Raw genomic sequence first — 16,716 nt, forward strand, 5'->3', positions numbered from 1 at the left:
CGGCCTCTGCCCAGTACCCTGCCCTGAATCTTAGTCATTGTTTCTAGGTGGCTACTGCCCGCTTACTCTACCCTGCACCTTAGAGACTGCTGCTCTATATACATAGTCATGGAAGGCTGGTCACTTTAATAATGGTTACACACTTTTACCCACTTTATATGTATAATGCATTCGCAAAGTGTTCAGACCCCTTGACTTTTTCCAGATTTTGATATATTACAGCCGTATTCGAAAAATACATAAAAAAAAATGATCATCCTCAATCTACACACAATACTCCATAATGACAAAGTGAAAATAGGTTTTTATAAATTTTTGCTAGTTTATGAATGATAAAGTATTCAGACCCTTTGCTATGAGACTCGAAATTGAGCTCCGGTGCATACTGTTTCTATTGATCATCCTTGAGATGTTTCTACAACTTGATTGGAGTCCACCTGTGGTAAATTCAATTGATTGGACATGATTTGGAAAGGCACACACCTGTCTAGATAACGTCCCACAGTTGACAGTGCATGTCAGAGCAAAAACCAAGCCATGATGACGAAGGAATTGTTCGTAGAGCTCCAGGACAGGATTGTGTTGAGGCACAGATCTGGGGATGGGTACCAAAATGTCTGCAGCATTGAAGGCATCCAAGAACACAGTGGCCTCCATTCTTAAATGGAAGAAGTTTGGAACTACCAAGACTCTTCCTAGAGCTGGCCCCCCGGACAAACTGGGCAATCAGGGGAGAAGGGCCTTGTTCAGGGAAGTGACCAAGCGCCCAGTGGTCACTCTGACAGAGTTCCTCTGTGGAGATGGGAGAACCTTCCAGAATGACGACCATCTTCGCAGCAATCTACCAATTAGGCCTTTATGGTAGAGTGGCCAGATAGAAAGCAACTCCTCAGTAAAAGGCACATGACAGCCCACTTGGAGTTTGCCAAAAGGCACCTAAAGACTCTCAGACCATGAGAAACAAGATTCTCTGGTCTGATGGAACCAAGATTTGACTCTTTGGCCTGAATGCCAAGCGTCACGTCTGGAAGAAACCTGGCACCATCCCTACGGTGAAACATGGGGGTGGCAGAATCATGCTGTGGGGATGTTTTTCAGCGTCAGGGACTGGGAGACTAGTCAGGATCGAGAGAGAGATTAATGAAGCAAAGTACAGAGATCCTTGATGAAAACCTGCTGCAGAGTGCTCAGGACCTCAGATTGAAGTGAAGGTTCACCTTCCAACAGGATAATGACCCTAAGCACATCAACGCAGGAGTCGCTTCCACTAGTCTCAATGTCCTTGAGTGGCCCAGCTAGAGCCCGGACTTGAACCCGATCAAACATCTTTGGAGAGACCTGTAAATAGCTGTGCTGCGACGCTCCCCATCCAACCTGACAGAACTTGAGAGGATCTGCAGAGAAGAATAGGAGAAACTCCCCAAATACAGGTATGGCAAGCTTGTAGCATCATACCCAAGAAGACTTGAGGCTGTAATCGCTGACAAAGGTGCTTCAACAAAATATTGAGTAAAGGGTCTGAATACTTATGTAATTTATATTTTTGTGTTTGTATTTTTAATACATTTGCAAAAATGTGCTTTGTCATTGTGTAGATTGATGAGGGGGGAGGGGACAATTTAATCAATTTTAGAATCAATCAGTCAATCAAATGTATTTATAAATCCCTTCTTACTTCAGCTGATGTCAAAGTGCTGTACAGAAACCCAGCCTAAAACCCCAAACAGCAAGCAATGCAGGTGTAGAAGCACAGTGGATAGGAAAAACTCCCTAGAAAGGCCTGAACCTAGGATGAAACCTGTATAGGAATCCGGCTATGAGGGGTGGCCAGTCCTCTTCTGGCTGTGCCGGGTGGAGATTAGTACAGAACATGGCCAAGATGTTCAAATGTTCATATATGACCAGCAGGGTCAAATAATAATAATCAGTGGTTTTAGAGGATGCAACAGGTCAGCACCTCAGGAGTAAATGTCAGTTGCCTTTTCATAGCCGATCATTCAGAGGATCTCTATCGCTCCTGCTGTCTCTAGAGAGTTGAAAACAGCAGGTCTGGGACAGGTATTACGTCCAGTGAACAGGTCAGGGTTCCATAGCCGCAGGCAGAACAGTTGAAACTGGAGCAGCAGCACGACCAGGTGGACTAGGGACAGCAAGGAGTCATCAGGCCAGTTAGTCCTGGGGCATGGACCTAGGGCTCAGGTCCTCTGAGAAAGGGAGAAAGAGATAGAATTAGAGAGAGCATTCTTAAATTCACACAGGACACCGGATAAGACAGGATAAATACTCCAGATATACAGACTGACCCTAGCCCCCCAACACAAACTATTGCAGCATAAATACTGGAGGCTGAGACCGGAGGGGTCGGGACACACTGTGACCCCATCCGACGATACCCCCGGTTTGGCCGGTGTAGGCCGTCATTGTAAATAAGAATTTGTTCTTAACTGACTTGCCTAGTTAAATATATATTTTTTTTTTATTGACTGTTGGAAATGCATTGTAGGTGAAGCTGGTTGAGAGAATGCCAAGTGTGCAAAGCTGTCATCAAGGCAAAGACTGGCTACTTTGAAGAATCTAAAATATATTTTGACACTTTCTTTTGGTTACTACATGATTCCGTATGTGTAATTTCATAGTTTTGATGTCTTCACTATTATTCTACAATGTAGAAAGTAGTACAAATAAAGAAAAATCCTGGAATGAGTAGGTGTGTCAACTTTGACTGATAGTGTACATCTATTTTTTTAAACAATAAACAATCCATAAATATAAAGAAATGTAAGAAATATATCAGAACTAGCAATGTCAGAGACCGGAATATAAACAAACAAACATCTGCAAATCTGTTTTTGACCCATAAACATTGATTTGAATGTACAGCGTAACTTTTGAGTTGGCTAAACTAATATGTGCCTGAAGTCCGGTTAGGTCACTGATCTGAGCATATGTTTTAGTACACAAATTTGCTAAATTTGCTCTATTAGCTGAACGTGTTTCTTGTTACTGATTTGTAGCATGTTAACTCATTTTGAGTACGTTTTTAAATCAGATCAGGCCATTGATGACACTAAGTGTCTGTTTACTGGCTACACAAGCTAGGCCTACATTTATACTTAGTTAGTTAATGTTTTTAGCTAATGTTCAGACAATTGACTCTAGTAGTCCAGCCTGAGAACAAAGTTGCATAACTCAACTATTCAGCCCCACAAAGTTTAGTTTAAATATTTTTGCTGATACTCAAAATACATAAATGATGAGCTCTACAAAGTCTAAATGGCTTAGAGTAGAAGGACGCACCGTTTTAGCCTGGGTTGAGTTTTTGGACCAAAGGGGTCTTGTTTTGGCCGAAGTGCTTGGTATGTCAGTGCATTCCTGTATCCATGGGATACGTGGGGGTTGAAAGCCCTGCGGCTCTCTACAAAGCACCAGGCATGTGTGGAGAGCCAAATAAATGGCCATTTTGGAGATGAATAGTGCAGATAATGGTCAACCCTTGCCATCAGCAACTGGGTAACTGGAATTTCACTGTAGATGTTGGAGTGGAAAGGTCATTCTGATTTTTGGTTTGGAGTGAGGGTTTTACGAGATGGGGTTTGATCAGTGTGGGAAGTATACTGTGTGTGTTTTGTGGCCTATTATATACAGTCTCACTTCAACTCAAGTGTTTAAATAGGCCTATTCTAATTAGCCTACATGTTCTGCTATTTAAAAGTTATTAGGAATTAGTAATTGAGTATTTAAAGCAATATTCATTTTGTTGCGCGGTTGTACAATATACAGAGAAGAAAATAGGCCGTTTTTGGGGTGTGTGCGTGGGTGGAAATTATTTATTTTGCTGGTTTAGCAAAATGGCTCATCTCAATACGTCCCGATACTAGTCCTAGAAAACTGTGTGTGTGTATGTGACTCACTGTGTGTGTGTTATTGGGGAGGAAAACCAATCCTTTTTGTGTTTATCCTTAATTGGATTAGTTGAGATTTAGAGTGCTGTCCCTGTGTGGCCTGGCACAATTAGCCCGTTCACCCCAACGACAGATCCCGGATCTGTCCTTTTTAAAATGCGACTTTCCCAAACACCCACTCGGTGAGTTCATCAGTCAACCATAGCATTATGTCATGAATCGGCCGACCAGCTAAGATGCCTGGAAGCAGTTAAAATAATCCAGATCAAAATGAACAACAGGAAATGTATCGCAGTTGAGTAGCCTACGACTTGAAAGAAAACAGGTTACGGTACTGGTCTACTGTTAAAGGCACGTGTGCATCCCAAATCGCACCCTGTTCCCTATATAGTGCACTTAAGCCCTATGGGCCTTGGTCAGAAGTAGTGCACTATATAGGGAATAGGGTGCCATTTGTGTCAGACTGTTGAGATTGTGCACATTGTCAGCTTTAAAGCCACAATCAGCACAACTAAATGAGCACCTAGCTAAATGATGTGCAGTTATTTATCTTCTTTTGCTGGCCTTTGTTTCACACTGCGCCTGTGAAGGTTTGTTAGATGTGCATCCACTTTTTATTTTTACTGATGGCTTATTTCTAGGGATGTACGACATATCGGTGAACATATCGGAATCGGACGATATTACCTGAAAAATGCCAACGTCGACATTGGCCTGATGTCTAGTTCAATGAAGAGACAAATGTTTGTGCATATTTCTTTGTCAATGTTCATTTACGAAAATCGCGATTTTAGTAAGTTATGTCATAACACTAGCTAGCTAGTCACCTGAGTTTGAATTTGTTTTTGTGTTTAATCTTTTAGGGACTCCTGAGAAAACCGGGCTGTCTTGTGAAACAGTGGATGTAAAAAATCTTGCTAGCTAAAGCATTTACTGCAAATTGAATGTACACTTGTGTTTGCTTGTCTTGTATTTGCCATGCAATACAGCTGAAGTAACAAACTCAGCAAAAAAATTAACTTCCCTTTTTCAGGACCGTCTTTCAAAGATAATTTGTAAAAATCCAAATAACTTCACAGATCTTCATTGTAAAGGGTTTAAACACTGTTTCCCATGCTTGTTCAATGAACCTTAAACAATTAATGAACATGCACCTGTGGAATGGCTTACAGACGGTAGGCAATTAAGGTCACAGTTATGAAAACTTAGGACACTAAAGAGGCCTTTCTACTGATTCTGAAAAACACCAAATTAAAGGGTCCCTGCTCATCTGCGTAAACGTGCCCTAGGCATGCTGCAAGGAGGCATGAGGACTGCAGATGTGCAGTTGACAGTGAGAGGACTTTTCTTTTTTTGCTGAGTTTAGCTAGGTAACTATTTATTTGCTTATTGTGTAGTGGTGGATAAAAAATAACTGCTTATGGATGTGTAGCTAGCTACAGTATGAGGCCGATCTGTGTATGGACCCTAAAACTTTAGCTTCTGAACTAATATTCATACCAATCTATGAACCTCACCACTATGGCCTATTTATTGCCTTACCTCCTTACTTCATTTGCACACACTGTATACAGATTTTTCTATTGTGTTATTGACTGTATGTTTGTTTATCCCATGTGTAACTCTGTGCTGTTGTTTTTGTTGCACTGCTTTGCTTTATCTTGGCCAGGTCGCAGTTGTAAATGAGAACTTGTTCTCAACTGGCCTACCTGGTTAAATAAATTAAATATTTTTTTTTAACTCAGCTGTCATAGTTGTTGTATCGACTTCAAGTCTGAATGGCATTAATGAAGCCTATGGATTGAGTAGAACGTATTAGCTTTGTGCCAGGGATGCAAGTCCTTTATACATGTACTGTAGTTATTCCCACGCATGAGATCGCCACATTGTAGCCTGTACATTGAATATATTCACTGATCATGCACTCTTCCTTGGCAAATAAGGGTGCGGTTCAGGTATGAATCTCTGTGAGCCTTACGTTTTTCAGTCATATTCAGCACCAAGTGTATCAAACTCCATTCTTTGAGTGATGCTGTGTCTGCATGTACAGTTGAATTCGGAAGTTTACATACACTTAGGTTGGAGTCTTTAAAACTAGTTTTTCAACCACTCCACAAATTTCTTGTTAACAACTATTGTTTTGGCAAGTCGGTTAGGACATCTACTTTGTGCATGACACAAGTCATTTTTCCAACAGTTGTTTACAGACAGGTTATTTCACTTATAATTCACTGTATCACTATTCCAGTGGGTCAGAAGTTTACATACACTAAGTTGACTGTGCCTTTAAACAGCTTGGAAAATTGCAGAAAATTATGTCATGGCTTTAGATGCTTCTGATAGGCTAATACACATCATTTGAGTCAATTGTGGATTTTTTTTGAGGCCTACTTTCAAACTCAGTGCCTCTTTGCTTGACATCATGGGAAAATCAAAGAAAATCAGTCAAGACCTCACAAAAAGAATTGGAGACCTCCACAAGTCTGGTTGATCCTTGGGAGCAATTCCCCAATCCCTGAAGGTACCACGTTCATCTGTACAAACAATAGTACGCAAATATAAACACCATGGGATCATGCAGCTGTCATACCGCTCAGGAAGGAGACATGTTCTGTCTTCTAGAGATGAAAGCACTTTGGTGCGAAAAGTGCAAATCAATCCCAGAACAACAGCAAAGAACCTTGTGAAGATGCTTGAGGAAACCGGTACAAAAGTATCTATATCCACAGTAAAACGAGTCCATTATCGGCATAACCTGAAACGCCGCTCAGCAAGGAAGAAGCCACTTCTCCAAAACCACCGTAAAAAAGCCAGACTACGGTTTGCAACTGCACATGGGGACAAAGATTGTACTTTTTGGAGAAATGTCCTCTGGTCTGATGAAACAAAAATAGAACTGTAGAACTGGCCATAATGACCATAGTTAGGTTTAGAGGAAAATGGGGGATGCTTGCAAGCCGAAGACCACCATCCCAACCGTGAAGCACGGGGGTGGCAGCATCATGATTTGGGGGTGCTTTGCTGCAGGAGGGACTGGTGCACTTCACAAAATAGAGGCATCATGAGGGAGGAAAATTATGTGGATATATTGAAGCAACATCTCAACACATCAGTCAGGAAGTTAAAACTTGGTCGCAAATGGATAATGACCCCAAGCATACTTTGAAAGTTGTTGCAAAATGGCTTAAGGACAACAAAGTCAAGGTATTGGTATTGGAGGGCCATCACAAAGCCCTGACCTCTATCCCATAGAAAAATTGTGGGAAGAACTGAAAAAGTGTGTGCGAGCAAGGAGGCCTTGAAACCTGACTGTTACACCAGCTCTGTCAGGACGAATGGGCCAAAATTCACCCAACTTATTGTGGGAACGTTTGACCCAAGTTAAAACAATTTAAAGGCAATGCTACCAAATACTTATTGAGTGTATGTAAACTTCTGGCCCACTGGGAATGTGATGAAAGAAAAAAAACTGAAATATATCATTCTCTCTATCATTCTGGCACTTCACATTCTTAAAATAAAGTGGTGATCCTAACTGACCTAAGACAGGGTATTTTTACTGGAATTGAATGCCAGGAATTGTGAAAAACTGAGTTGAAATGTATTTAGCTAAGGTGTATGTAAACTTCTGACTTCAACTGTATGTATTACAATAATACACTTCAACAGTGTTTACCACTCCTGCGCCTGGGACGTCAATGATCACACATTGTAACAATGCAATAGACTCGAAACCTGATTTTAAGTAGAGGCTGATTTGTAATTCATATATACCGAATTACATCTATGCATATCTAACTCCCTTCATCTGCATTAATCTGAGGACACTGGATAGGTGTAGTATACCAATGAGATACTTAATTTCAACCATTGGAGAATGTGAAACGCTTTTTGAAAGTTCTTTATCCAGGTGTTGTAAATACATAATACATGCATTATAAATACAAGTTCAATCTGTACTTCAATGCACATATGGTGTGCATTATAAAAAAACAAGGAAGGAAGAGGAGGAGGGGGGAGGTGTAAAAGACAAAGGAAAATTGTAAAACAGAGGAGCAGGGAAGACGGCATATGATTTAATCAATTACAGTGCTACCCTAATATTCTCTGTTCATCACAATTACATAGTGTCTCTTGCAGTGTCTCCTAACCAGACGTAGGCTCCCAGTCGGTCCGAAGGTCTTAAGAGCGGGTGAGGTGGCGATGACGGGACTGGCTTCCTCTCTCACATCAAAACATACCTACAGATGAATAGAGAGGGAGCATGATTAAGCTTTGTTTTTTTGTTCTAACACAGTCAGTCATCATAATCATCAGGAGGTGAAATGCAGAACTGACCTTGGATCATTAACTCTGGGACTACTACTTCTCTCTCTTCCAATGTAAAGCATCTCTTTAATAATACTTCCTGTACAATATCCCTTATAACAAATCATGATAACATTGGATAGATAGATGCATGTGACAATAGCAGGATCTTATCAAGGATAGCGTCACAAATGATTACATAAATACCACTTGATGATGACTTGATCATTTAATCAGGTGTGCAGTGCTAAGGCAAAAACAAAAATGTGCACCCTTTTTAAGTCCACAGGACCAGGACTGAGAACCGCTGCTCTTCATTGGGACCTCTTAAACTGCAGACAGGCTTTCACAGCTCTGTATCTGAGGACAGAACCTCAAAATAAATAGACTACACAAAAGTACATGCTCTATCCAGAATAGCCTACTCTCTCACTTTGACAGCTGGGCCTGCTATCATTTCACCCTCCTCCAAACAATACAAATGTTTGCCATTATCAAGAATGGCACTTTGGCTAAAACAATATCCTACTTAGTGTGGGAGGACTGCACCTAAAAACGCTGGAGATAATTAAACGAAGAGCATGCATGTAAATGTCCTCACCAAAAGATGGTGCGGTGAGCATTGTGTGTTTTGTAGTGTAAATCTTAAAATTAGCAGCTGACATCTTAAGTTTTTTTTTTTTTTTTTATGAATGCATGTGAGACAGGTTCCATGTACAACAAGACAGGCAGAGAGAAAAATAACACTACAGTTTAATTACCTCTGGTTGTGGACACTTTTGCCAACAATAAAACTTCCACTGCCATGTTCCTTGTACTGTGAACATACATCTGGCAATATCTACATTTTTGACCCTTTGATCAGCTCGCACTCTGAAAGTTAAGAGAACAGCTTATTTTTTGTAGATATGAAAACAATAACCAAGATTTGACCGTTCAATCTAAAGCAGCAGATGTCATTTTCAGGATACGTCAATACAGCCCAGAAAGCTTAACACCAGACTGGTATTGTGGTTGTTCATTAGGTGATGGGAAATATGCAATATGCATACAAAATAATATACTTACCTTCCTTAAATCCATCTATACCGCCAAAGATGACAATGTTTTATCTTGAAAAAAAGCATTGGAATTAAAAGTGAAATGTTTAACCTATTAACCTGCTTCATTATTTATATATTACCAGTTGATGATGAACAACTCCAGTTTCATACACCATTGAACATTTGTCTACGAATAAGTAAGAATACAGAAGTTAGTAACTTCTTAGATTTGGAGACATTATACATCTTAGTACCTTATCAATTTATGATTGATATCAATGTGGATGAGAGACGGGAGCAGGAACAGAGTATGTTTGCCGAGCAATGCAACGAAGCTGGATCATTCTGGCAATGACACCTGCACCATCTACACGCTGCGAAGACTCCCTAACTCTTCGCCATTGTACCCGAAGGCCCATTGCTTGGTGACTTCCTATTGACCATTGACCACTTCCTTTGGGCGTCTTCGCCTTAATGGCCCTGACTTTCTGGTCTAACTCTTCATCTGACGTATCAGAATAGCATTCCCTGATAGACATATTGTGTTCTTTCATCCTTCTGTAAAAAAAAAAAAAGCTTCCCGTTACTGTCAGGAAATCCGATTATATATCGACTATGAAACACATAGGACATGGCCTGCTTATGAGTTGCCATGAAAGAAAGTTAGATGAATTCAACTGAAAATGGCGTGAACAGGCATTCGTAGCGAAATGTTTTTTGTTTAGCTTGAGAATACTAATTGCATGATTTATCGTTCTACGGTATGTATATCTATGTAATATAGTAGAATGTTATGAACCGACACTGAATCGTAGGAGCTATGTAGAAGCTGGACTGAAGAACACTCAGTGCTGCTTACCTGAGATACCATAATTACACAGTCCTTCGTAGGTGTTTGTTATGACTTCCTTGAGTGTCGGAAAGATAGGCTGAACAGTATTTTCAAATATATTTTTTGTTCTCTAAATATTTTTTGTGAATAAAATGCATAAAGCTTTGCGCTCCATTACAACATATTTGATAGCTTTGTTTTTGCTTTCAGAAAAAATATTTTTGGTTAATAAGACATCCATTTGTTGGGGAGGGGGGGGCTAATAGCTGAACAATAGACTATTCAACCGTTACTAAAGAATAGTCCAATAACTGAACTAGGTGTGAGGGGAAAAAAACGTCCTATCACAGACCAGATTTGCCCTAACGACCAAGGGGGAGTTAGAGCACTGAATATGCTTTTGGGTCCAAATGCACTACGGTGTTTCTAACTGGCAATGAATGGGCAATATAAAATAAATAATAAACTGATAATTGTGCACGACTTCAAATGAAACAAGCAGGGAGCAGGTTTCGAACCCGTTGAATATGGCCGGTGTCAGTAAACATTAAAAAAAGTAATTAAATTGTTTCCAGCAGCACAATTAGTCACCAACGCTCTGGTTAACACACACACTGCCTAACCAGCTCTGTTAGGGTGAGTAAAATGGTCAGAGTCGTCTCATTTGGGTCTGGAAGTAGCTAGCAAGCTAGCCAATGTTCGCTTGGGTGCTTGTCTGCCGTTGTAAGGCCAGAACGCTCAAATCAACCCTGCTCCTCGGCCCGAACGTCCAGTGTGCGCTCCAAGAGTGAAACGGTCTGAATTTACTCTAGGGTTTTTCATTTGTCATGGAATGAAACACCATAATATTAATCAAATTAATTAAGCAAGTACCAGTCAAAGGTTTGGACACACCTACTCATACCAGGTTTTTATTTATTTTTACTATTTTCTACATTGTAGAATAATAGTGAAGACGTCACAACTATGAAATAACACATATGGAATCAGTTAAGAAAAAAATCTTATTTACACATACAGCCTACTCCTTCCTCCCCGTCGGGGGATTGAACCCCAGTCTCCCGCATGCCTGCAATAGGGAAGACTATCAGATGCTTCTCTAACATGCCCTTCGGTGGTCAAACTAGCATTAACAGAAAAAAATGACTGTCAATTAGATAACGTGCCACAGAATGCTCCAGCAGCCCGTAAGGTGTGCCGCAGTATGATGCAACTTTTAAAGGGGGAACCACTGTACGTCAATGCCAACAAAATAACTTTTTTGTGTGTGTGTAACCTTTAGCTAGGCAAGTCAGTTAAGAACAAAGTATTATTTACAGTGACGGCCTACCCCGGCCAAACCGGGACGACGTTGGACCAATTGTGCGCCGCCCTATGGGACTCCCAATCACGGCCGGATGTGATACAGCCTGGATTCGAACCAGGGACTGTAGTGACCCCTCTTGCACTGAGATGCAGTGCCTTAGACTGCTGTGTGTGTGTGTGCTAACTATTTAACTGTACTAGAATGCTTAAAAGGCTGCTAAAATTGTAAATATTGGTTATCGGTATAGTTTTTTTTGGGCAAGGAAAATGTTGTGTATCGGTGCATCACTACTTACATGCATACATTCTTTTGTCTCTCCTGGTCTAATGTTCACCTTGAATTAAACGCTTACAGTCACTACTACTGGTACTACTGGTACTGGTACTACTGCCGGTACTACTACTATTGCAATCACTACTATCACTACAACTTACACTGCCATAAAAAGATAGCTCAGCTGAAGCAAACACACACATTTTTCTTCAGGAAATTGACCTTTTCGGTCTTCTCTCCTCCAGGCCCAGATAGCCTTCCTGCAGGGTGAGAGGAAGGGCCAGGAGAACCTGAAGAAGGACCTGGTCAGGAGGATCAAGATGCTGGAGTACGCTCTCAAACAGGAGAGGTGAGGACCACATTACACTCAACTACACCACACATTCAGTCTTTATGGGGGGGGGGGGGGGCTTTGGTTCTAGGGGGGCTGAGTGAGTGTCTACTGGTTGATTTTTCTGTTTTGCGCATACTTGTACCCTTTTCACACTATCATGCTGAACTGTACTGTGCTGGCTTGAGTATTTTCCTTTCAAACTGTCCTGTGCAGTAGTGTTCTAGAACTACGGCGGATGTGTAACCAGGCCAGCGCAGAACGGGTCAACTTGGCTGGATTCAGCTCGGGAGTACCAGTTTCCCAGATCTAAATCAGGCAAAAGCCAGCAGACACTCGGAAGGCCTCCAGGACTGGAGTCACCAATCCCTGCTAAATACTGTCCGGATTATGTCAATATCTCTATACATCACAATCTGCATGCCGAACATAACTGTAGACGCTCTGTCATTTTTTAAGCATGTAGCAGCGGTGTGCTGGCTATGATCAATACATTTTCATAGACCCGATATCCCAAGGGGGACTCATCTCTCAAAATTTTTCCCCACAACAACAGGCTGCTACAGTGGTTCTTCCTTTAAAAGTTATGAGCTTATGCCGCGACCGTTAGTGGTAGATGGTGTCATTCTGTCATTGCACCACACTATCACAAGGGGGAGTTAGAACCCTGATCTATCGGTAGTCTAAACTGTGGAAATTAATGGAGGCGTTTTCAGTCTGAGAGTCTCTCCTCTGGCACGAGTCCTGCATCAGGCAACAACAACAAAAAATGTTGGTCCTGGAGTTAACTTCTCTGGGGCAGGTGGAACGCAACACCGGCCAATAGCCAGGGAAAATACAGCGAGCCATATTCAAATAACATGATATAAAAATCAAACTTTCATTAAATCACACATGTAAGATACCAAATTAAAACTACACTCGTTGTGAATCCAGCCAACATGTCAGATTTCGAAAAAGCTTTTCGGCGAAAGTATAAGATGCTATTATCTGATGATAGCACATCAGTAAACAACAGAGTAGCATATTTCAACACTGCAAGCACGACACAAAACGCAGAAATAAAATATAAATCATGCCTTACCTTTGACAAAATTATTTTGTTGGCACTCCAATATGTCCCATATACATCACAAATGGTCCTTTTGTTCGATTAATTACGTTGATTATATATCCTAAATGTCAATTTATTTGGACCGTTTCATCCAGAAAAACACAGCTTCCAACTTTCGCCAAGTCACTACAAAATATATCAAAAGTTACATGTAAATTTACCAAAACATTTCAAACTACTTTTGTCATACAACGTTAGGTATTTTTAAACGTTAATAATCGATCAATTTGAAGACGGGATGATCTGTGTTCAATACAAAACCAAACCAAACTGACGCAACTTTTTTCATAACGTGATTCTCTCCAAAAATGTACTTCATGTGACCCTCATTTACGATAGCCCTACTTCTTCAGTACACAAAGGAATAACCTCAACCGATTTCCAAGGACTGGTGACATCCAGTGGAAGCGGTAGGAACTGCAAGCAAGTCCATTAGAAATCTAGTGTCTCTAAAAAAAATAATTGAAAAGACAGTGACATCAAAAGAATACAAATTCTGAATGGTTTGTCCTCAGGGTTTTGCCTGCTACATAAGTTCTGTTATTCTCACAGACATGATTCAAACAGTTTTAGAAACTTCAGAGCGTTTTCTATCCAAATCTACTACTAATATGCATATCTTATATTCTGGGGATGAGTAGCAAGCAGTTGAATTTTGGCATGCAATTTTTCCCGAAAGTGAAAAAGCTGCCCCCTGCCCTCAAGAAATTAAGAGAGAACTTGGGTAAATACAATGGGGGAATTTCACTTAACTTATGGACTGACAATTTTCTAAAAACAGGCACAGTGGGCTTTGGTTTCTCTCCCTCTAAAAACGGAAAAAAAATTAACAAACTGGCTTTATTTACAAATTAGTACGAATGTCTCACCCCGTGTTCAAGCATGGCCTTTTTCCTTTTATTCAGATTACAATTGCTTACTTTCGGTTATTTAAAATGAAGTCCTCTTCAAAATATATTAATTTTAAAAGCCATAGAAAGTTGGTTGCAATTTCAGTAAAAAAAAGAAAAAAGTAAGGAACTTGTCTGTCAGGCCCTGCATTAAAGACAAAAATTGGTTAAAGAAAATTGTTATAAATAAAAATACATACCTGTTATTAAGGACCAAATAATTGACAGCTGTGCCATATAGATTGCAAAATAGTTGAGAAGAGATTTTTGATGTACCGATTCCATGGCACATGGTTTATGAATTGACACGCAATTTTCCGTTCCTCCTGAAAGGTCTAATATATTAAAAACAGTCATGCATTCTCTCCGTCGCCCACACGCCTTTAAACTTTTTGGATAAAAAAGTACATTTGGATAATAAAGCAAAGCTGACATTGGTTGATTTTAATACTTCTGACAGCCAAAATTCTAACTCCACCCATAACTTTTGGACTTTTAAACATTCCCAGAAGGCATAGATTATTATAACCTACTGCTAAAACCTATGGGTGCAAACAACGTTTCCATTATGGGCTATCAGCAGGGCAATAGACTCTTCAACCTTTACAAAAGTATAGCTTGGGCTAGGTGTGAAGAATCCCCCCAACTTGCAATGTATTAACCTTTCTAGCTCAGAACACCCACAACATTTCGCTGAAAAGGCAGCGCGCGAAATTCCTTTTTTTTTTTTATGAAATATGTAACTTTCACACATTAACAAGTCCAATACAGCAAATGAAAGATACACATCTTGTTAATCTACCCATGGTGTCCGATTTCAAAAATGATTTACAGCGAAAGCACAACATATGATTATGTTAGGTCAGAGCCAAGTCACAAACACACACAGCCATTTCTTCAGGCAACGATAGGAGTCACAAAAAGCAGAAATATAGATAAAATTAATCACTAACCTTTGATGATCTTCATCAGATGACACTCATAGGACATCATGTTACACAATACATGTATGTTTTGTTCGATAATGTGCATATTTATATAAAAAAATCTCAGTTTACATTGGTGCGTTACGTGCAGTAATGTTTTGATTCCAAAACATCCGGTGATTTTGCAGAAATACTCATAATAAACATTGATAAAAGATGCAAGTGTTATTCACAGAATTAAAGATAAACTTATCCTCTATGCAACCGCTGTGTCAGATTTAAAAAAATAAAATAAAAAAAACTTTACGGAAAAATAATAATCTGAGAACGGCGCTCAGAACGCAAAATAGCCAAAGAAATAGCCGTCATCATGGCGTCAACAGAATATTCACTTACCTTTGATCTACATCAGAAAGCACTCCCAGGAATCCCAGTTTGACAATACATGACTTAAAAGTTCCATAAAGCCCATCATTTAGCCACTTGTTGTTAGCATGTTCAGCCCAGTAATCCATCTTCATGAGGCGCGAGAACTTCCTCCAGACAAACTCAAAAAGTTCCGTTACAGATCGTAGAAACAAATCAATTGATGTATGCAATCCATATTTAGGATGTTTTTAACATTAATCATCAATAAGGTTCCAACCGGAGAATTTCATTGTCTGAAGAAAAGCATTGGAATGAGAGCATACTCTCTCGTGACCGCGCATCATGAGCCTGAGGCTCTCTGCCAGACCACTCAGTAAAAGAGCTCCTATGAGCCCCTCCTTTATAGTAGAATCCTAAAACCAGTATCTAAAGACGGTGACATCTAGTGGAAGCCCTAGGAAGTGCATGCACATCCATAACTAACAGGGATTTCAATTGGCACTGTTTTGAAAATCGATTTCTCACTTCCCGTTTGGATTTCTTCTCAGGTTTTTGTCTGCCATATGAGTTCTTCTACACTCACAGACATCATTCAAACAGTTTTAGAAACTTCCGAGTGTTTTCTATCCAATAGTACTAATAATATGCATATATTAGCATCTGGGACAGAGTAGGAGGCAGTTCAGTTTGGGCACGCAATTCATCCAAAAGTGAAAATGCTGCCCCCTATCCCAAAATGTTTTTTAAGTACTCTGAAGTTTTACATTTCTAACTACAAACATCATGCAATTGCAAAATATCGGGTAAAGCATATACTGTACAGTATTTCTTCATCAACATCTTCATGCTTTCGTTAATAAAATAGTGGTAAAAATGCTCTTTCAAAATGTAGATGTTTATTTCAACTATCAGCAGGACAATAGATTCTTGCCGAGTTTAGGGACTTAAAATACACTGCTCAAAAAAATAAAGGGAACACTTAAACAACACAATGTAACTCCAAGTCAATCACACTTCTGTGAAATCAAACTGTCCACTTAAGAAGCAACACTGATTGACAATAAATTTCACATGCTGTTGTGCAAATGGTATAGACAAAAGGTGGAAATTATAGGCAATTAGCAAGACACCCCCCAAAACAGGAGTGATTCTGCAGGTGGTGACCACAGACCACTTCTCAGTTCCTATGCTTCCTGGCTGATGTTTTGGTCACTTTTGAATGCTGGCGGTGCTCTCACTCTAGTGGTAGCATGAGACGGAGTCTACAACCCACACAAGTGGCTCAGGTAGTGCAGTTCATCCAGGATGGCACATCAATGCGAACTGTGGCAAAAAGGTTTGCTGTGTCTGTCAGCGTAGTGTCCAGAGCATGCAGGCGCTACCAGGAGACAGGCCAGTACATCAGGAGACGTGGAGGAGGCC

The 16,716-nt window shown here is 40.2% G+C and overlaps 1 protein-coding gene across 2 annotated transcripts in view; it reads left to right on the forward strand.

The window, feature by feature from the left end:
* The window catches only part of LOC129839585 (striatin-like), a 96,608-nt gene that overhangs the window by 36,790 nt on the left and 43,102 nt on the right, over positions 1 to 16,716 (forward strand). For both annotated transcript variants that reach the window (XM_055907117.1, XM_055907118.1), the window contains exon 2: positions 11,910 to 12,013. In XM_055907117.1, coding sequence (XP_055763092.1) covers positions 11,910 to 12,013 — 104 coding nt within the window. The remainder of the gene's footprint in view (positions 1 to 11,909; positions 12,014 to 16,716) is intronic.

The sequence above is a fragment of the Salvelinus fontinalis genome, chromosome 40 (assembly GCF_029448725.1).
Source record: "Salvelinus fontinalis isolate EN_2023a chromosome 40, ASM2944872v1, whole genome shotgun sequence".
NCBI lineage: Eukaryota > Metazoa > Chordata > Actinopteri > Salmoniformes > Salmonidae > Salvelinus > Salvelinus fontinalis.